Consider the following 23,053-nt stretch of genomic DNA (forward strand, 5'->3'; position numbering starts at 1 on the left):
ACAGCATGCAAATAGAAACAAACAGAGGAGGCAAGCATACACCCCACCCACATGCAAATACATAGAACAGACATACACCAAGGCACAAACAGACACCATAGGCACATGCAAACACACACAAAAGAAAAAGCCCCACACTTGCAAAGTACACAAAACAATCAAACCACAAAAAACATACCTGCCTACACAAATCTTCTAGAAGCTGTGTCCACCTCTAGCAATGTAGCAAAATCATGTAGTCTAGTGCTAAATACGAAAAACGATCTCAAATATCTTGTGTAAAGAGGGAGCCTATAGTGGCTCATAAGCTCCATGGTACTAAAAAGCCCCTATGTTGCACCTCAAAAATCATGTGCATTAATCTCATCAAGCCTCCTATGTCTATACCAAAATAGGATGCCGATCTCCTACAGAGCCATACTCTAAGAGATATGGGAGGAATCAAATCATCCTTCTCCATCAAAACCAAGGGAAGTTACCTAGAAGTAAGTATCTCTAACCATGCTAGCCTTCCAAAGGCTCCATTGATCTGACCTGCCCAAACTTACTCTCCCTAGGAAGGTGGTCCATGCCAATCTCTTGGTCAAAGCCGGAATCCTCTGTGTCATGATCAATTCTTTCTATGTGGTTCTGCATCTTAATAGTGCTAGGACCTGTGATGAGTGACCTTCAGTTCTTGGACTAACTTGACTAGTTTTGCAAGAACCGGCAAAGAGGCCTAAAACCTAGAAGAAGATGAACAAACCAACTTACTAAGTTATGCCAAAGGGGCCTAAGTTCTCCTGGAGGATTGTAACAAATAAAAGCCTTGCATAAATTCTGCTGACGTGGATGGCTGTACGAACGCTCGTGATTTGCGCTGACAGTGACATGTGGCAGCACTGTACAGATTCTTCGTGTTTTGCACTAACAGGTACCATGTGGCAGCCGTACGGAATTCCACGTATTTCGTTGGCAGATTCCTGGTAGTTTTGCGTAAAATTTTGAGTGCAAATGCTTTTGGTAGTTGGATGCTTTTAGGACTACTAATTTTGGGGCTCTGCTTTTGGCATTCCTTGTACTCTTTATAAGTACCCACAGGCCACTCTCCTAGAGAGCATCTAGACACAGAGTCTTGGAGAAAGTCGGATCCTCGGGAGTTGTACTTTGCAAACCCTAATAATAAAGAAATACCAAAAGGGGCACTAGTCTTTGGGGCCAGTGCGTCTTGGCTCAGAACTCCGCCGAGTCATGTCGTCTCTCTCAGAGTTATTCAACTTGTTTTGAAGTATTTAAGTATCGCCGAGTGTGAAGTTTGCAGTTGTCTCTGAGTTTCTGTTCGGTCACTCACTGGAAGTGATTAGAGTGGTATCAGAGCTCAACTTACTTCCTTGCCCTCTGCAAAGCGTACACGATCCTATCGACATGGACAGAGCACCGGGAGATGACACTGTCGAAGGAGGAAATCCACCGAGCCTATCCACTCTGAGGCTCCCTGACGAGACACGTGCTAAGTATGTGGTACGACAATTGGTATATTTAGCAGAACAACAAAACAACCAAAGATTTTGGGATGCCTATCTGCCAATTTTCACCTTTCGAGACATTATCTTTGCGGAACAGATTGAGAAGTACATTGTGTGCCTACTCTTTCCACTGCGCGATATTGTGTAGGAGAAGTGGTATCAAATATACGACAACTTATGTCACACGTGAGAGTGGGTTATCACATTATGAGAAAGAATTAGTATTCACTGACAGGGACTGAGAGCACTAAGTTATGGAACTCCTCGACTTAACAAGAGAGATCTCAGGAGAATTTCTTGCAGGCGATCGCGCTCGCTGTTGCTGTTCGACACCCCCCCTTGCTACGCCATCGCTGCCCCCCCCCCCCCCCCCCCCCCCCCCCCGCGCAGCCTCCCACCCCTGCTGCCCCTCCCCGCTGTCCCTGCTCACCTGTTTGCTGCCCCTCCCCGCTGTCCCTGCTCACCTGTTTGCTGCCCACCCCGCTGCCCTGCTCGCTCGCTTACTGCCCCCCCCCCTATCCCCTCACGCTGCCCCCCCTGCCCCTGCTCGCCCGCCGCTGCCTGCAACTCCCGCTCGTGCTGCCTGCAGCTTCCGCCTGCACGCACGCGCGCACACACCCCCCCCCCGCTTTCCTTGTTCCCCTGAGGTTTTTCTGCACATTGGATTGAGCCGCATTGTCCTCCTTGGGCAGTGATAGGCGCACCTTTTTGCAGTTTCTCCCCGCCGTCAGTTCTTCCGCCACAACAGTAGACACAAATGGAGGCTCCAGCTCCGCCACAGAGGGACTCGTCCGAAGCCCCCTCGCCCGACCCCGCTGAGCCCACCATTTGACTTGCTCTTTCGCCGATAGAGCAAGCGAGCCTAGCCGCAGAGGTAGAGCTATTGCAGGCGACTTCGGTCATCTGCAAGATTCTCGGCACTCGACCTAGCAGAGGAGAGCTGCGTGACCTTCTCCAGGCCCGCCTTCTTGCAGAGGTGGGCAGGATCTTGGACGTAGAGATACTCGGACGCGGTTACTACCAGATCGAGTTTGAGACTTCCAAGATGGCGTCTAAGGTCATCGCCATGAGTCCATTGACCATCCGAGCAGCACGTGCCCACATTCGACAGTGGAGACATGGTTTCGACCCTGTTTCGGATGTTCTAGTAGAGGAGGCAGACATCCCCAGCTCTGTCTGCTTTCCGGGTTTGCGGAGGGAGTACTTACCACTTCTGTCCAGGATAGGCTCAGCTATTGGGACTGTCCTGGAGACACCTCGCACAGCAGCCTCAGTAGCTGCCAAGGCGGCTAGCATTCCCTCAGTTCGCGTTTTAGTCAGAGACACTCACACGCTCCCGAAGGTTATCCTTCTGCCTCGAGTGAGTGGAGGTTGGTTCAGAAAGAGTGTGGAGTATTCGGGCCTCCCGAACCAGTGCTTCATTTGTCGACAAATGGGCCATCTAGCGAAGGCCTGTCCACGGAGGAGGCCTCGACCTACACCACAGCCTCAGCCTCAGCCCCAACCTGCAAGGGTAGCCAGCAAACACAGCCATAGACACAGCGCACAGGCAGAGCCACCCTCTGAGCCTGGGTCTCCAGTGGAGGACGGATGGCAGCAGGTCCGTGGTAGACGTCGCCAGGGGCCACAGCGTCATACTGGCACTCAGAGTGGTCCTCAGGCACCTACTCAGCAGCAATGGGCTCCCACGGGGAACCGCTTTGGTCCTCTAGAGCAGGATGAGGTCCCTGTCCCAACCCCTTCCCCAGCTTCACCCTCGACAGCCCCTCCCCCCCCCAGAGTTCCCTCCATCTTCCTCATCCTTCCCCCCGCCTCCTGCTCCCGCCGCCTCTTCCCCCCGCCCTTCTACCTCTGTCGCTCCTTCCCGCCCCTCTTCTCCACCGCTCCCCCCATCTCCCTCTCCCCCCCCTCCTACTTAAGTTCCACATTCGACCCAGGGGACAGGGCCTTCTCCTGCGGCTAGGAGATCTCTTGGTAGCGCCTTTGCCACGAGTCGCTTAGCGAGAGAGGGACAGCCTTTCCTACGGCCCCCTCTACAGGTACAGACATCTTCCCTTGTAGCTATCCCTCGTGGTGTGACGAGCATTGACATCCGGCGCCGATGGGACTTCTTCGACTACGGCTTTACTCGTTTTCTCGGCGACCCCTCAGCAGACCATGAGGCAGCCTGCTTCAGGATCCATGTTTTGTTCCTTGCCGCTAGGGGAACAGAGGCCTTGGACTCAGCAGTTGGCTTCTCCTTCCCCCTCTGCGGCAAAGACCAGACAGAGTGGACTCTCGACTCAGTGTTGGGATGGTTGCACACACAGGTACTAGAGTTCTCTCACCACATGGGGGAACTAGGAGTTACAGATTTGCTCCAGACTTTGTGGCCATTGGCCAAGTTTGCGGTGACACCTCCAGACTCAGCAGGATGTAGACACATTGTGGTTTACTTCTTTGTCGATACACAGTGCTTGCCATGCTATGTATACATTCATGAGGACTCCTGGACAGAAGAGGTTGCTTTACGTACGGATCGCTCTGCTTGGGCTTGGGCCAATCACTCGTTGCGGTCACGTCTATCTAGAGGATGCTTGGATGCGGATTACTCCCCATCCAAGCTAGCCTCGAAGATAGCCCGTCTAGCTACTACGGCAGCATCTGTTCTCTCTCGCTCTCCATGAGGATCGTCTCATGGAACGTGCAGGGACTAGGTGGGCCCCAGTTTCAGCGCCAGCGGGGCCGACTGCGTCAAGAGCTTCAGCGTTGTCTTGTGGGAGGAGAGATTGATCTCCTTATGCTTCAAGAGCACCATCTGTGTGAGAGCCGCCTCAGACGTTATGGTCAGCTCTTGCGTGGACGATATGATACTTTTTGGTTAGCTGCTTTTGGACCTGGAGGCATCCAGGGTGGGGTATGTATGACTATTGCGGACTCTTTGCAGCAGGCCATAGTGGGCAGAGGGATCATTGTGCCAGGCAGGGCTCAGTGGATTACTATGCAGGTTCAGAGTGGCCTAGTGGGTTTCTTGAACATCTATGCGCCCAATGTGGCGAGTGCTTGTTCAGCGTTTTGGTCACAGATAGCTGAGTCTCTGCCAGGCCGAGCATTGATGCATAGGGGGGGCTTCAACATGTTGGAGGACCCTTCTGACAGGATTGGTGGTAGCCATGCTACTGTGCATGGAGTTGAGTTGGCAGCTTGGGAGAGGCTTTGTTTGACTTTGAGGGTCTCGGATGCTTGACAGCACTCTGGTTTTGTGAGGCCCCCAGACAGCCTGGCCTTCTCTCGATCTGACCGCAAAGTGGGAGGAGTGAATCTACCGCGGATAGATCGCTTCTACACTAGTGACCACTTCAGTGACTTGGGAGGGACAGTGGGCATCCTGGCAGGGACCTCCTTCTCGGACCATGCACCAGTGATCCTCACAATAGCAGACAGGCAGAGCAGTGGGAGCACGATGCTTCACATCCCAGAGAGGGTCTTGTTGGACTCTGCACTAAGAGAGAGGGTAGAGGCTCTCTGGACAGAGGGCTTGGACAGGCAGGACTCTCCTGCTGACAGAGTGGCTGCAGGCCTAGCACAGATTAGTCTTCTTTTTCTCCAGGAGTCTTGGGCTCGCCGGGGGCTGCAGCGAGAGAGGAGGAGTAGCGTCTCAGACGTGGCATTGCTTCATTACAGAGGATGCAGGAGCAGCATCCAGACAGTCCCTGGTTGGAGGAGCAGTTACAGAGGCTCGACAGGAGCTTGCTAGCACAGAGGAGAGGCGACATGAGTTTGCTTTCCACCGACAGGCATCTCAGTGGACCCAAGTGGGCGATAGAGTAACTGGTGCTTTCTTTGAGGCAGTGGGACCTCGGCATTCGCATGCCAAGGTCAGTCAGTTGAGGAGGCCCGATGGGTCAGTTGCTTCTGAGCCCGAGGATATGCGTGCAGTTGCTACTGACTTTTACCATGAGTTACTGTCTGCAGAGTCCCAGTCAGTGCGTCAGGATGCATGCAGGGAGCAGGTTTGGGCACAGATGCCTTGTCTTGTGACTGAGGAGATGCGTCAGAGGCTTGAGCTGCCACTTCAGCTTAAGGAGCTGCACACGGCTCTTAGGGCCCTCCCCCGTGGTAGTTGTCCAGGTGAGGATGGGCTGACTCCCAGTTTTTTCTTGGAGTACTGGGACCTACTTGGCCCAGATCTCTGCAGTGCTTTTCAGTACATTTTGCACACAGGAGTGATGAGTGAGGGCCTGATCTACCTCATTTTCAAGGAGGGTGGATCCTTGGATGAGATTCGACAGTGACGCCCCATCACCATTCTCAACTCAGCCTACAAAATTCTTGCCAAGGCTCTGAGTTTGAGGATTCAGCCACTTCGGGAGAGTCTGATACATGGGACTCAGACAGGTTTTGTCAAGGAACGCAGTATCCTTGACAACATCTTTACCTTTTGGGAGGCCTCTGCCCTGGCACGGCTCCGTGGTGAGGACCTCGTGATCCTTCTTCTCGATTTTGAGAAGGCATATAACAGAGTTGACTGGGACTTTCTAGAGGGCACTCTACGCAGGATGGGCTTCTCACTTGCTTGGATCAGAGGGGTGTCAGCTTTGTACAGGCAGGCTCATAGTCAGGTACTCTTGGCAGGAGGGAGAGGTGATCGCTTCATTCTTACACGCTCGGTCAGACAGGGCTGTCCTCTTGCCCCTTTCCTCTTTCTGTTCTATGCGGAGGCGATGAGCAGGTTTTTGGTGTCGCAGCAGGTTGGTCTACGGGGCTTAGCACTCCCTATTCAAGGAGATGAGCTACTGGACGCTGAGTTTGCCAACAACTCAGCCTTGTACTTAGATGGCCAAGAGGCTAACCTCCACAGGTGTGAGCAAGCTCTAGAGACCTTCTGTTGTGCATCGGGCGCACTGATCAACTGGAGAATGACAGTGGCTTTCTCGGTTGGTAGTGCTCCTGTGCCAGATTGGATGCCAGGAGAGGGTTTCAGGTGGATCCCCCCAGGGACTGCAGTTCGGTACTTGGGCTGTCAGGTTGGTTTGGACTTGTCTCCCGAGCAACAGATTGCTCCCCTTCTCCTGTCTATCAGGAGAAAGCTGTTACACTGGAGCTCAGCATGACTTTCTTTGGCTGGCAGAGTAGTAGTTGCCAACCAGGTGTTGAGGATCGAAGCTAGCTATGGTAGGTGTAGCCCAAGGCAAGCCATGGCGTTGAAAATGAGCAGCGGAAAATGAGAGAAAGAGAGAGAGCGAGAGCAGGAGACGACACACAGAAGCAGCAAAAAAATAACTCTATTCATTTGATTGATTGTAAAGCCTTATAAAGTAAAAAACGTGCCATGCAAACTATAAGTGACTTGCATGCCTTGAGACTTGTTCTCACTGGCGTAGACATTATAGAATCTGGGCTTGCATACCCAACAATCCCCCCCTCAAGCCCAAACTGGACAAGCAACTCATGAAACCTCGAGTTTTTGGTGTACTCGTCAAGCGTGAGTTTTAGGTTTTCTCACAACCAAAGGATTTCTGGTGTATCCATAACCTGGTGCTAGATCAGTAACCCCCTCTTGAACAGATAGGGTGTAGGTCAAAAAAAAAGTTAGCTACCAAAAATGGAGTTTTTGGTTCACTTCCAAACCTTGGGTTTGAGGTGTACCCAGTAACCTCATGAGAAGCGGGACAAAAATGGGACTTGAGAACAAAAAGGTATAAATTGGGAGGTCTTACCACTCATAAGTGGCAGTGTCTATAACCCGTACAACTTTTGACATGGCATGACTGACAACAAATAAAGTAAAAAGAGGATTTGACTAGAAAGTTTATGATGGTTTTGATCATAGACAAAAGAGGACAGCTCTATGATACCAAAAGTGATAAAAAATAGTTTTGAAAACTTGTAGTGTAATTTCGAAGCAGATTCTTCTTCATTCTGGCAATTGTCGATGTGTTCAAACATGTCATAATCTGTGAACATAATAAATATTTGCATACGTACCAAGATAAATGTGCACAAGACGAGTATAGCTAGGCCCGACCAAATCCTTGAAAGCATGTCGTTGTTGGCCGTTTTGAAAAGCTTTGTATAAGTTCTTGGTTGTTAGCAAGATCTCCAAAAGCTACAGTTTGATATGCAGGTAGCTTGCCTACCAGAATCTGCACCTTGCTTATCTAGTTATGCGTATAAACACTGAGCATGAAATCGAAGGGGACCCGAGGGTGTGAATACCCGGTTTCTTAGGGGCTAAGTCTAAATTGGGTAATCAATTTATTATAGTGTGAAAAGACAACCTCTGTACAACGCGTTAAAAAAAAAAACTGCGCAGACAGCATTGCTTGGGTCTGTGGTGCCGCCTTGTGGAGCTAGCTGAATTCTCGTGCTGTTGAGTCGAGCCAAGCTCCACCAACGAGCCAAGCTCCTCGCTTGGTGGCCCACCTGGGCTCTATTGGGCATGCAATCTTCTCAAGATCGCATCCGGCCTGCTGTGAGCCGACTTGAGTGCCTTCTGCAGTGCCCTAGCCAACTTGGCTATGAAGCAACAACGCCTTGAGATGCTATTCGCAAAGCTTCGTGCCTCCGCCTGCTATTCAAAATCCTTTTGCTTGCTTGTCTTCCTACCCGCCTAAGAGCTTGTCGCTCTGTGTGCCTCCTGGAGCAGCACCTTGTGAAGGCTCTGAGCAGGTTTGCCAACCAACCTAGGAATTGCCGCCTGCAGTGCCACTATGTGGCTTGACACCACTGGCCAAGCTATGCCCACCTCGCGAGAGAACCACGCGCTCTGATACTAGTTGTTGAGGATCGAGGCTAGCTATGGTGGGTGTAGCCTGAGGCAAGTAGCCTGAGGCAATGAGTGGCGAGGAAGATGAGCAGCAGAAAACGAGAGAAAGAGAGAGAGCGAGAGCAGAAGACGACACACAGAAGCAGCAAAAAAATAACTCTATTCATTTGATTGATTGTAAAGCCTTATAAAGTAAAAAACGTGCCATGCAAACTATAAGTGACTTGCATGCCTTGAGACTTGTTCTCACTGGCGTAGACATTATAGAATCTGGGCCTGCATACCCAACACCAGGTGTTGTTGGCGACTATGTGGTACATCACTTCCTGCTAGATCTTCTCGAGTTCTTGTATCAGCCAGGTAGAGAGGCTGATCAGGAACTTCCTTTGGTCAGGACGTGACACTTAGATAGCCTGAGCCAAGTTGGCTTGGCAGGTCATCACTCTTCCTTGTTCACAGGGAGGGCTTGGGATCATTGATCCAACACAGCAGAACAGAGCCCTTCTTGGGAAGTTCATCGTCAGAGGACTTCTTCCAGGTGAGGAGCCTTGGAAGGAGAGTTCTTGCTACAGCGGCTACGTGCTAGGGTGCCTTAGGTAGGAGGCCCTTGGCAGCCTTCGACCAGATGGATCTTTAGAGAGATGCGCAGAGTTGGTCTTCCAGGTGAGGAGCCCTGGAAGGAGAGTTCTTCAAGCACAGCACAGCAGAGCCCTTCTTGGGAAGTTCATCGTCAGAGGACTTCTTCCAGGTGAGGAGCCCTGGAAGGAGAGCTCTTGCTACAGCGGCTACGTGCTAGGGTGCCTCAGGCAGGAGGCCCTTGGCAGCCTTCGACCAGATGGATCTTTACAGAGATGCGCAGAGTTGGTCTGAGCAGGAGACTGGGGATCGCTTCGCTGTGAGTCTGCTTCGATCTTGGGAGCACTTGCGGCGTGGCCTGGAGCAGAGACAGCCTACGTGCACGGAGGAGCGCCTACAGCAGCCCCTCGTCTGGAACCCCATGGTTAGCACTCAGAGAGGTCACTTGGTTGGTAGTCGGCCTCATGTTTCCTGGGGTCCCATGGCAGCAAGTCCAGGGCGCTCTTTAGGTGACTGGCTAGAGTTCACAGGTTTGTCGGAGAGGTCCAGGGCCTTCAGTTACAGGGCATGAGAGGAGTGTAGAGCATGTGCCAGGACATCACAAAGTCAGTTCCAGTTGAGTGGCTCACGCCCCTCAACTCAGTAGCACCCCGGTGGATGGGAGCCTTCACACGATTGGAGATTCTCATCTCAGTCAGGGCCTGCTCAGAGACTGTCCCAGCTCTTTTCTTCGAGCTTTGGGGTGGGGGACACCTTCAGCGAGTTGCAATAGAGGCCCCGCAGGTAGCAGAGTGCTGTTTTCAGAGAATCCGAGTAGTGGGCATCTGTGGGAGGAACGTTGTCATAGACCCTGACCCAGCAGCTCTTGAGACTGGACACTGGAGGTTGTGGGCTTGGGAGTGTTGTCCACTGGCACGAGTACAGTGGGATCCTGGTGAGTGGCTATGGAGGGATCCCTTCTCTTCTGCAAGCCACCCAGGAGTCCCGTTCTTTCAGTACACTGTTCGACTGGGACGTCATACACTAGCAGCACACAAAGAGGCCCGCCCCGCTGCAGCACCTCATTGGCAGGAGGAGGGGCTCACAGCTGAGTTCTTGGCAGTTTTTTGGGAGAGGTTGTGGGACTCCAGACAGCCGAGGCGAGTCACCTTGTTTCAGTGGCTGGTCGCACACAGAGCTACAGCAGTCGGGAGCTGGCTAGTGCATAGTGGTCTCTCGATCGCATGTGCAGCTTGTGACCACCTTGTGGAGAGTCAGTGTCACTGTCTTTGGGACTGTCCCTCGGCCCAGCAGGTGTGGCTACGAATTCTTCGGCTCATGCTTGCTCTCTCCACGGCTCGACAGTACACTTGGGGAGCAGCGGCTTGGTCCACCCTCTCCGGCACTTCAGTTTGAGCTATCTTCCACCAGCAGGATGATAGTGATGCAGGAGGGGCGACCTACACTTCAGCCTGCTACAGAGCTTACTCCACAGGAGTGGTGCAGTGATAGAGAGGAGTGTTGGGAGCTCATCAGTCTGGCACTCTGGTTCATCTGGCGAGCCCGCTGCTTCCGCATCTTTGAGGCTCTCCCCGTGCCACCAACAGAGACTGTTCGTGACTTCTGGCTAGAGCTGATCCACACTCTCAGAGGACAGTTCGAGGGACTACAGGACAGCTCCGCCGCATGCGGGAGCACAGAGAGGCTTTTCTACAACTCTGGAGTACTGGGCCTTTCTACACCATGGTCCAGGGTGTACTCCGATGGCACTACCGACCACCTATGTGGCTTTTCCCTCCCCCCATTTCTTGATTTAGCCCCATTGTACATATGGTGGTTTTTTCATTGGAAGAGTCTCCCACCATGGTTGTTGTAGCCCTCTCTTGAAGAGGTGATTGTAGCCCTATGGGCAGTTTCAGTAACTAATAGAAGGATCTTTTTCTCGAAAAAAAAAATTAGTATTCACTGACATTACCGCCCCTTCCTAGAAGAGAAACGCAAATCCTCAAGTCTCCACCCAAGATAACCCACAACCACGAACTAGTACAGTTGCCAACTCATCTACTTGACAGCTGACTCCTGAAGAGATAGGACAGTACCGATCAGAAAGAAGGTGTTGCAAATGTGGCCTTCATGGCCACAAAAGATCATCCACGTATGAAAGCATTGAAAACAAGAAATCCCAACCTTCTGCTGGATTGACTTCTAATTTGATAGGTGTTCCATCGTCGATGCATCCGATGAACCATGTTAAAGATCAAGATGCCCTTATCCTCTTCGACTCAGGCCCCATGTAAAATTTTATATCCCCAGAATTAGCTGCAAGATTAGGTATTGAGAAATACGCCAAGGGGACACAGATTCAGCACAAACGGCTAATGGAACCTACTCGTCATAGACACCATTGATCGGATCACTTCAACTACAAGTTAAGACATTTACAGATCAAGGTGACTTCTACATTATGGATCTGGGAGGATGTGATGTTCTATTGGGCATGCCTTGGTTTTACAAGTATCATGCCCACTTTGATGCAAGAGAACGAACCATCCAATTGAAGCACAAGAACAAAGATTTGGTGTTGAACTTTGATAATCAAGCTACTCAAGGAGCCACGACAGACGAAGAATACGAAAAGATTGGTGGTGAATTAAGAATTCTCTTGTACGAATTTATGATTAATAAAGATTATTATTATGACTAAGAACTATGATCTTGGGTGTGTGCACGCACCACAAGCGGGATCCAATGACCTTTTACAGGCATTGGCTAAGGTCTTGGTTGCGTGATCGACATCCAAGTAAGATCCAATGACCTTTTATAGACATTGGCTAAGAAACTGGCCATAAGATCGATTTTCAGACGCACGCAGGTGTCTATAGCTAGCTTTTATGTGTGCATAGCCATCACGACACAAGAATGCATGACTAAATGATCAATTGTGAGATTTTAAGTTGCATGAATGTTAGAGGTATGAACGTTTTCTTGTATTCTGCAATCGAGGACAATTGCTTTGATTTTAGAATATGTGACGGGTTTTAGGGTTAGGGTTTCTACTAAATGGTCATAGACACATCGGTCTAATGCGTTCGTTTTGCCCGCCCAAACTCACTCTCCCTAGGAAGGTGGTCCATTCCAATCTCTTGGTCAAAGCCGAAATCCTCTGTGTCATGATCAATTCTCTCTATGTGGTTTTTGCATCTAAATAATGCTAGGAAGATTCAATGGAACTATCAGTATTGCCCCAGGTTATGTGGAGCTCATGCTGCACATCAAAGGATTACCATGTCTCCATAACTTCTTTGTACTACCTCCAAATCACCCTGATAATCGGCTAATATTGGGTATGCCATGGCAACGTAGATACAAGGCGTTTATTCATTGGGTAGAAAACCAGGTGTATTTTACAGTTGAGCATCGAGTACAACAAATCACATTTGCTTCCATGGAAGATACGAGGTATCTCTACTTGCAACTGTCATGCTAGAACTAACAACCTTAGAATCTATTGACAGCAATAACTGTGCATCTGTGGTTGATCTGCTCCCTTGAATACAAGTCTGCAAGACAGAGCTACCTTTGTCATCAAGTGCAGGTTCAGACTCATCGAGACACATCACTCAAGTCAATCATCCCAAGCAAATGTGGGTATCAAAAAAGACACAGACCAAGGTCACATCAAAATAGTCGCCCGCATCTTCTAAACGAATGATTTGGATACCTAAGGATACCCCAAGAATTGATGCAAGCTTTATTTGGGTGCCAAAGGCCCAACTACAAAGTTTATCTCAATAAGGTCAAAGTCAACCATGGTATTCACCCATAGCTACAAAGGAAAGACGAGCAGCCAAGCTTAAACCACCACAAGTCATCCATACTACAAAGGTCCTGAAAACACAAGTAGTCAGACACCCGCCATCTTTTGGGTGTAGATGCTTTGGGAAGTTGAATGCTTTTAAGACTACTGATTTTGGGGCTCTTCTTTTGGCATCCCTTGTACTCTTTATAAGTGCCCACAGATCACTCTCCCAAAAAGCATCTGGACACAAAGTCTTGGTGAGAGTAGGATCCTCAGGAATTGTACTTTGCGAACCCTAATAATAAAGAAATACTGAAAGGGGCGCCAGACTTTGGGGCCAGTGTATCTTGGCTCGGAACTCCACCGAGTCTTGTCGTCTCTCTCTTAGTTCTTCAAGTTGGTTTACTGCAGTTTCCTGTGCAGAATTCGGTGGGCGTCCATTGAATGCCCGTCATCTCAGCATATAGAATGTCAGGGGACACCATCAGCCTGCACACTGACCATTGCTCGGCAGACCAGCATCCAAAATAGCTCATGCTGCTGCCAACTCAGCACTCAGAATCTACAAAGCCGTGAAATCCCTTGGGAGCTGACAACTCAGCATGCAAAATGGAATCTTGCCCCCCCCCCCCCTCCCCAACCCCCACCCCCGCCCCATCACTTGACGTCCAGGAAGGGTCTGCTACTGACCATTCTTGCATTCTATGCTCCCAAGCTGGCTCCCCGGTTGTCAGCCTTTGTCACATTGATTCCTGGGCATGGTCACTGGCAGACCATTTCCTACCCCTTCATGTTTTCTAACCGTAGATTAATTTACGTGGGGAGTTTTATTTGAACTATATCCCATAGCTTTGAAAACATACAAGCTAACTATTTTATTCTTCCTTTGATCTCTTGATTTGGATTTTATTGACATCATAAGACTTCACCTTATTTGGTTCTTGTCTTACGAATGTTGTTTCACTGCTTTTTATTTAGTGCTTATTGTGCTTTTCAGGTAAGAGAGAAAAAATGTCCCACCTGTGAGACTCAATATCATATGTGCATTGCAAGTGGTTCTTTGATCATGGACGAGGAATTTTGTTTATGTGGCCTTTGTAAACATTACATCAAATCAATGCATGCAATTAATTGTCAATATTGCCCCTTATGTCATGGACATTTAGCCGTCTCCAAGGCAATAAAACCTATGCACAAGTCTCAAAGAAGAAGAACTCTTCGATAACTCTCTCTCTCTCTCTCTCTTCGATAGTTTCCTACAATGTTAAAATTCTCCTCTCTCTCTCTCTCTCTCTCTCTCTCTCTCTCTCTCTCTCTCTCTCTCTCTTCTCTAGTTTCCTACGATGTTAAAATTCTCCTCTCTCTCTCTCTCTCTCTCTCTCTCTCTCTCTCTCTCTCTCTCTCTACCATATCTCCCCCCCCACCCCTTCTCCCATTGTACTGGGCACCTTTTGTATTAGTTGGCACATCCATAAAGTCCCAGCTTGTAGTAGTAGTATTTTTAGTTTCAGTTCTTTTTTATTCCAGACATGGTATCAGATTCACTATGTTGTAACAGCTTGGTCTTATAGGTCATTTTGGCCTTTTGAAGACGTTAATATATCATTTCATCTCTCTCTCTCTCTCTCTCTCTCTCTCTCTCTCTCTCTCTCTCTCTCTCTCTCTCTCTCTCTAGCTTCCTAGGACGTTAAAATTCTCTTCTTCTCAAGTGTGTGTTTGTGGGTGTGTGAGTGTGTTAATAAGAAGAGGAAAATGGTATAACCTTTCTATCACCCGAGTGTGGTAGATTGGTTATGCCATTTCCCTCTTGAATAATAGGTCTAATAGATCTTTTATTTAAACAATCATGTGAAATGATCTACTTGAATGTGAATGTTGAATATGGAGGAATCGATTCAAACCCTCACCCTCAACATTACTTGCATAGAATTTTTGTTAACATATATTAAATTAAAATCTATTATGCTTACAAGCTCATTTAGAGGTGTGATAATCTCTTGAAAGCAAAATGGTGATTCAAAATAGTTTATTTTACCTGATTGAGAATGAGACGTGCTCATTATCGTTTCTCTATGGGACTTGATGAGACATGCATTATTCACAGCTGTGGTGATCACTCAAGTTCAATTTTCCCTTTCTAATTTACATGAAGTGCAATTTACAAGACTCTTGTGAGAAGAAATTTGGTTCCTTTTTGGCAATGTGATCAAAACAGATGATATTGCTTGCAATTATTGAAACTGCAGCTTATAGACAAAGAAAGAGATTGTGCCCTGTGGATGTATTAATAACAGATGACGGGAGAATTATTTTTGGTACAGGGGCGAACCATAATGTATACACTTAAAGATAGATTTACCAACAAATATAAATTGAAGGTGCATTCCATTCTACAAGTACAGTTTTATATTTCCTTGAGCATTTTCTTGCTATGTGGTTTGTTGTGAAAGGGACCAAGAGTAAAGAGTTTGCATATGGGAATTTTCAAGAATGTCTACTTTCCTTCAATACAAGTATATCAAATGCAAGTAAAAGTAAGTACAAAAAGTATATATTGAGCCTTATGTAGGTGTGACACATTCATCCAAATTAAATGATCTATGTATATTATGGGTATATTCTTCGAAAGAAATCAAGAATGTGTTGTCGACAAGAATAATAAACATACAATTGAGACTATCCCTTGGTGCTACCTATGGCAGCAAGAAATGAGAAGTTATTCAAAGGTGGATAGGAAAATCATCCCAAAAAAAAAGTGCTTTTGTAGATACACCACTCATTGTGTAGAACATCTTCTCCCAAAAAACCCCATAACAATCTCATCATAAATCTAGTTTACCTATGTCATCTTTTACATAATGCCACATGCCTTCTATATGGACCTTTAGAGAGGCCATTGCTTTTATGTTCTTTGTTTGGTGCTATGGAAAAACTTCCCTTAGTGCATTTGGTCCTCATGCAAGAGACTATTTTTTCATGCTCTCCTATTGCATTTAAGAGACTACAGTTGTATAGAAAGCCTCATGAGAATGAGAGAGAGAGAGAGAGAGAGAGAGGTATCGCTCCTCTATGTTGCCATGAATTCTCAAAATATCATCACTATTCTCTTGCAAGTAGAACAACGGCAAAGATTGTGGAAATGCTTAAAGGACATAACGGTAACAAATTATAAGTGAGGCATACAAGCTAGATTAGGGTGCTCCACTTCCTACATTCGCAAAAACATAATGTGGAGGACTAGTCTTGCCTTAATATCTACCTAGCATGGCTTTTATGGTAGCTTGTTGTTAGTATTATGCTTATTAATCAACATCCCCTTTACTAATGTAGACTTTATTGAAACATTTTACTTATGAATTGACACATGGGTCTACCTTTTGCCTTAAAGGTATTGAGATGCACCACAAACTCTTCAAAAAGTGATAGTTGAAATGTTTCTAGCCCATGTAACTCTCTATATAAGATAGCCTACTTGTACATAATTTTGTGTGGAGAAAAAGATTTAAGAAGATGAGAATAGCTAGCGCTTCAAGATGTAGGAAGACTATTTCACCCAAGGGAGTCTTCTTGTGAATTCGTCACTTGTGCAAACTTAATGTCTACCCATTTTAAGCATGCTTAACCACCGTCATACCCAACTTTGATATAACCCAATCCTAACTTTATTCATAGGCTTTTATGAAAGGTGAACCTACGACTCAATAGCTTTTTTAGTCCAATAATTGATGAGTATTGTTTTAATGTGTCTACCATTGCATGTTGTCTATTCTCATCCTAGAGATCATAAAATGTTCTCCTTAGTTGCTATTATCTTTGATGTTAAAAATGTTAGGGATGAAGGTGAGACTCAGAAAGAGGGACAGAAATCTTGTAATGGCCAATTTCTCAATTCTCAACTCATGACAATGAGATGGCACTTTTCTTTCTCAAAATCACTACATCAAAAAAGTAATTTCTATCTTACAAAATGCCCATCAACTTGCTTACATTCGTAGCCTTGGCATCCGGGTGAATCATCACTTATAAAAGGATGGTTGTGCATACTCTTGTTTTAAATCATCATTAGGGTGAACCACTCTTTGCTACTCTGGCTCATTAATATCATTTGAGGGAATGGCTAAAAGAAAAATGTATGCAGGTCTAATTGAGTGGCCTTCTCATGCTTTAGATTATCAACGATGGGGGTAATCTCTCTCTCTCTCTCTCTCTCTCTCTCTCTCTCTCTCTCTCTCATCTGTGTTGCATGGTTGAGGGTCGCTTCTCTAAGATCTCGGTTGCATGGATGAGGGTCGCTTCTCTTCTCATGCTTTCTATATGTAGCCACTATGATTTCACTAGATGTGACCAACAATAACGCAAGGAAGTTGCAGTTGAAAACAGGGTTGAATACTTGCAAAAACAAGGCTTGTCTCTTAAAGAATATTTTTTGAAGATGAAGGATGTATGTGAGTCCTTGCTTCTATTGGTGTTATTGTTGAGGATGATGATAAGTTGGAATTCTACTTTTGTGGTGTAGGACCAACGTGCAAGCACTTCAAGACTTCTTTTATGCTTTAGAAAATATTTTGAGTTTTATAGATGTTATGTATAGGTTGATTGCGGAAGTGTTACTCTGTTGTAATGTCGCTACGGGTAGGAAAGGGTCTGGTTTGCTATTCACCACTCGGTCATGAGAAGAATGAGTTTGCCTTCTCATTCCCTAACTCTTTATAGTGTGGCTTGCCTATCGAAATTGGTCCGGCCGCCTTGGCACTACAGACAGGCGGTCTCCCTTGAACCCCGCCTCCTCGACTCTATGATCGAAATGTGATCGTCCAAGACGCAACCATTACAGGCTACGTGACATTTAAACCCCCCCCCCCCCCCCCCCCCCCCCCCCCCCCCCCCCCCCTCTCTTATAAAGAGTTTTCGTCCTCAAACACAACATGGACAAATCTCTTGGCAATTGTACTTCGGCGTTCCCAAGTTACAATTTTCTCGTTTAAGTCTGTCTACTTCACTAGTACCTCTTGGTACATTTCATGACATATTTCTCTATCTCGATACCCTAGAATCCTTTTTGGTTCATGTGGTATCTTTGGTGGCTCTATCAAGTCAACCAAAACTTCTAGAGAAACTATGTTCTCTCAATCGTAAACTGATTTACTTCAGTTTACTGAAGTGGAAGACAAGGTGAGCTTGAGAACTCTCCGGTAACTGAAGTTTATATGCTATGTCCTCAACTTTCTTAATGACTTTAAAGAGACCACAATATCTAAGAGAAAGTTTATCACACTTTTTGATTTTCATGGTTTCTGACCACACAAATCTTTAGGAATACAAAGTCACCGTTTGCAAAGGTAACCTTTCTTCATTCTTTATCAACATATGTCTTTGCACAACCTTGTGCCCACGAATGCTTTCCTTTGCTACTTTAAGTATATCATATTAAACTTCAAGGAAATCCTTGACAAATTGAATTTTCTTCTTCTCTAGGTCTACAGCCATAGGAGATCTTTGTTGGAAACCATACACCAACATGAAGGTTGTAAAACTAGTCGCTACATGTTTGGAATTGTTATAAGCAAATTCCAAAATGGATAAGTATTCTTCCCAATTAGATTGTTTCTTACTTACCTAAGAACGATGTCCTCTAGGATTTGGTTAAGCCTTTCGGTTTGACCATCAAACTACGGATAATCGATTGTACTCATACTCGGAGTAGTGTCTAGCTTTTTGAAGACTTCCAAATGACTATTGAACTTTGTATCTCTATCACACACTATATCTGCAAGCACGTGTAAAGATGTTTAATAAAGAGTTTTGCCAACTCTGACGTTTCTGCCGTTTTCTCGTGTTAATAAACTTTGCCATTTTAGTTAACCACACTGAGTCATTTCATCGACTAGTCTTGACTGACCGGTAATGAAATCATGGAAATGCTTTCCCATTTTCCTTGAGGAATCTCCAAAGGATGGAAGGTGGTCGCGTCTATAAAGTAGTGCGATCATGTACACTGCGTCAAACCTCTATAAAGCATGGATCATGCTCACATAAGCCTCGTAGTGATTCCAAGAAGTCATTCTTGAAGACTGTGAAGCTTAATTCATTGATTTGCGGCATACGATTAAGTGCATCTACCACTGCATTATACTTACCTCTCCGGTAATGAATTTGAAGGTCAAACTCCTGTAGTACCTCCGTCCACCGAGCCTTTCTACCCTTCAGTTCATTTTGACTTGAAAGCCATTATATTTTCATGGTCCATTCGGACCTCAAAAGTGGTACCATATAAATAGTGTCTCCACTTTTTAAGTGCATGTACTATAGCCAGTAACTCTCGCTCATAGGTAGAGAAATATTGTCGGACACGATCTAACTTTTTGCTTACAAATGCAATTGGATGTCCTCTTTGCATAAGCACGGCTCTTACGACCTCATTACTTGCATTTGTCTCCAAGACAAATGGCTCATTTGGATCCACTATAGTCAATATAGGTGCATCTTGTATAGATGCCCAAAGCTTTTCTGTTGGGCTTCCCCCCAAGTTATATTCTTGCTTTTTGACTTCAAGTGGTCTATCAACGGGACTACGATCTTTGCGTAGTCCTTTACGTATTGTCAGTAAAAGCCCTACATACCAAGAAAAATCTACAATTCTTCAAGATTTTTTGGTGTTAGCTATCGGAGAATAGTATTCACTTTCTCAGGTTCCATTCACGTTCCATTCGCCTTCCCTTTGTGGATATAATGTGACCTAGATAATGAATCTCGGTCTCAACGAAATCATATTTGCTTTCTTTCGCAAATAACTTATGTTTTCTCAATAATTCAAATACTAGACAAAGATGTTCTAAGTGTTCTTTTTTAGATTTACTATAGAATAGTATATCGTTTAGGAAAACTACTGTAAAATTTCATAAGTGTGGATGTAACATATTATCCATCAATGTCATGAATGTCGTTGAAGCATTGGTTAGTTCAAATGGTATAACCAAGAACTCAAAATACCCAAAACGGGTCCAGAATGTTGTCTTCGCAGCATCTTCTAGTCTAATTTTGACCTGATGATGGCTCGATCTCATGTCAATTTGGGAAAAATACTTTGACCCACAGAGTTGATCAAACAACTCATCCATGCACAACATTTGGTATTTGTTCTTAATCGTTATCTGATTAAGAGTGTCTTATAATCTAGGCACATCTGCATAGATCCGTCTTTCTTATTTTTACCAAAAGGATAGGTGATGCCCACGAACTAGAACTAGATCTAATAAAGTCTTTGTCTAAATATTTCTTTAATTGTTTTTCCACCTCCTCTGCTCCGAAGTGGCTTAGCCTGTAAGCAGGTTTGCTCATAGGTTTTGACCCTAACATAAGATTGATGCCATGGTCTACTTCCTGAGATGGCACCAAGCCATCTGGTAAATCACCAGGAAATACATCTTGGAACTCCTCTAATAAGTTCATTAAAGCATCTATGTACTTTTTCTTAAGGGTCTCTTTAGCCTTGGATTTTTTTTGTTTTAAAGTTGCATGCATGCCAAACAGGGTTCCCAAATAGTGGGTCTTGTCCAAGCCCACGTTTTATACTGTATTTGTCTACACAAACATTATTTATAGTTTCAACTATGGAAACACTTTTATTATATATACTTAAAACAATAGAATTTAAAAGAGAGTAACAAGCATATACATCTGCTATCTCCCCTCTGTAGGTTTCTCTGTGAAGCTCCATGGAAGAGATAAGAGACATAGAGGGACACTACAGTCACCCTGTAGGGTCCTTACTATACTAGGGTCTAGGTTGTACAGTCACTCCCTACGTAGTTACACATCTGTCCTAGCCAAATGCATGACCTAAAAGTCAAGCGTGACCTCGTAGTCTTGTATTGCTAATGAAAACCCCAAGACTATGGTATTCCATACCGTTTTATCATAACCATTAGCCAACCCAACAATGTACTCATGGTCTCTCGATGATTCGGGCAGCCTTAAGTTCTTAACCAACAAGTAGTTTAAGAAGTTATCGCTAGTTTCATCATCTATAAAAACAGTGACTATACGGCCACCTATGGTGCCACATATGTGCACCATGTCATGCGGATCTACAATAGGTTGTCACATAGCTGGTGTCACCGAATCAGCGTGATGCTCGTCACAGTGGCACATTGTCACCTCCTTGAACTCTTCGGAACTGAGAGGAAGTGTCTGCACTGTGTGCAATTGCGTAGAGGATTTACCATCTCTCTTAGGCTCATTGCCACTCGTGCTAGCTTTGATCTTTGGTCATTCGTCTTTGGTGTTTCCTACTTCATTGCAACTAAAGTAGCGATTTTCTTTTCGTGCTTTAACATAGCTCGCTTTTTTTGCAATTCAGACTCGTTTCTTTTTACATAGCCGTGGTTTTTTAGTCCAACGACCGCCCTGACTTCCCTGGTCAGTCCTCTTCCCCTGCCTCTCGCTCTTTTAAACCCTAATCCCTTTCTCTTTTTTTCCAACTCTATCTGTCCCATATTGTGCACCATGACGCTTAATGTCATTGTATATCTTTGCATACTTATGTCACAAAGTGATGATGTGGCAAAACCACCTGGATTGATGACGTGGCATGACTACCCGAGCGGAAAAGATGACATGATTGAACTATACTAATGCGATGATGTGGCATCAATACGGATTTCCGCATTCTGCGCTAACATGCTGACATGGCAAACTGTACGGGCAGTCCCGAATTTTGCGTTGAGACAGACTGCATGAAATTTTTGTAATTTGTGTTGATTGCTTTTAAGGAACCAGTTGCTTTTGGAACTTTTGCTTTTAAGTTTAAAGCTTTTGGGATCAAGTTGTTTTTGGAGTAACTGCTTTTAGGGCTCTCCTTTGGTATCCCTTGTAAGAATAAAGGAGCCTCAAGGGCCTCACTTCTCAGAGCATCTCGACGGACTTCCTCGGATAAGTCCTTTGGTTAAAGAGGCCCAACGTACTCAAGATAATCATTCTTAAAGCCACTCTTGCTGAAATGCATCGATTTCCTTTAATTTAAACAGTATCTCATTTTATAGTCCAAAATATACTGAGTTAGGGACTTGTTTTGCATCGAGCACTTGTCCCATAACTCCCATTTTCGCTCTTACTCATTGCTTGGCAATAACTCTTTTTGAAACATCGTTTCAAACTCTGACCAAGTGGTTGGATGAGTGGTCAAACTCATCCACCACTTGTACGCATTGCCGGTCAATAGAAAACTAGTCTCTACGGGCTACACATTGAAGAGTGTGTATATGTACAAGAAGGAGATGAGTAGTGGGTGGGCCTTCATAGTCGAGCAAAGCACAGGCGCCTTTACCTCAATCTCCAACTTAAAGATAAATGTGTCGATAAGTGGGTTCTTCTTAGTATGTGCAAGAAAACAGGTGAGAGACTCTCTCAACCTACGTCCACTGACTCGCTCACTCAATCTATATACAGTCGTATCGGCTCTAGTGATAGACGAACATACGTACCTACGCTAGAGCTTGCATGTAAATCTCGCAAACTACTTTGGGTAGTCTACAAAACTTTAATATGCATCATGCTAGTGTCAGTCATTGTACGATTGACAATCCCTATTGCAAATGCTCTCACTCCAACTACTAGGTAGGGCCTTGACACTAGTAGGTCGTACATGAGACGTTCGAGCACTGACAAAATCTGTGCAAACATGTCTATACTCGTCTCCCTTGCCCTATCTATAATCACTGCATCATCACGATTGCGCATCACGTATTGATGTGTTCAACACCGACACTGGGATGGCTACGTTCCTCTTACCCATAGACGGAATTATGCATTCGACACCAATTCATCAGCCTCTAGCGTGAGCATATAAAATAACTCCATGTCTATCATCTCTGCCCGTGTCTTTAAGGAGTAGACATGCTCTACCTCTGTATGCATAGACTCTGACATCACCTGTTGTGTCTTACTAGAGCATTGTCGCTCTACCTCTGTCTCTACAGAATCTACTAGCACGTCTTGCACAGCTAAATGCTCTATCTTGTGAGCATAGTGGAGCTCACCCGCGAAGGAGACATGTCTGATCTTTTGCTCAAAGCATGTTGTCAGCAACAAAACTGAGACCATGTCGTTTCGAACTTCAGACACATGCATAGGATATACCACGCCATTGCGGGCTTCTTTAAAAATCACTAATGTACCACAATGCATCTGACAAGACTGCATTCTAAGCAATATCTGACACCCACAATCTGCTAACTGTCTCACTAAGATCAAGCTTTGTCTTAGCTGAGGAACATAGTGTACATGTCGTAGCGTATACGATGCATCACTGGACAATGACAAGCAAACATCTCGTGCACCTGTAATATCAATCGCGAACCATCGACCAAATGCACCAACCAAAGCTCCCACTAAAAAAGGTGTCGAATCAGTCATGATGTTGTGTGACGTAGAAAACTGCATCCTCAT

At 45.7% G+C, this 23,053-nt stretch overlaps 1 protein-coding gene across 1 annotated transcript in view; it reads left to right on the forward strand.

The window, feature by feature from the left end:
• Positions 1 to 13,849, forward strand: part of LOC147435734 (uncharacterized) — a 254,651-nt gene extending 240,802 nt beyond the window's left edge. The window contains exon 22 of the mRNA XM_086488033.1: positions 13,605 to 13,849. Coding sequence (XP_086344159.1) covers positions 13,605 to 13,832 — 228 coding nt within the window. The 3' untranslated portion in view covers positions 13,833 to 13,849. The remainder of the gene's footprint in view (positions 1 to 13,604) is intronic.
• Positions 13,850 to 23,053: the final 9,204 nt, after the last annotated feature.

Source organism: Adiantum capillus-veneris, chromosome 18, assembly GCF_014529385.1.
Source record: "Adiantum capillus-veneris isolate H3 chromosome 18, ASM1452938v2, whole genome shotgun sequence".
NCBI classification, from domain to species: domain Eukaryota; kingdom Viridiplantae; phylum Streptophyta; class Polypodiopsida; order Polypodiales; family Pteridaceae; genus Adiantum; species Adiantum capillus-veneris.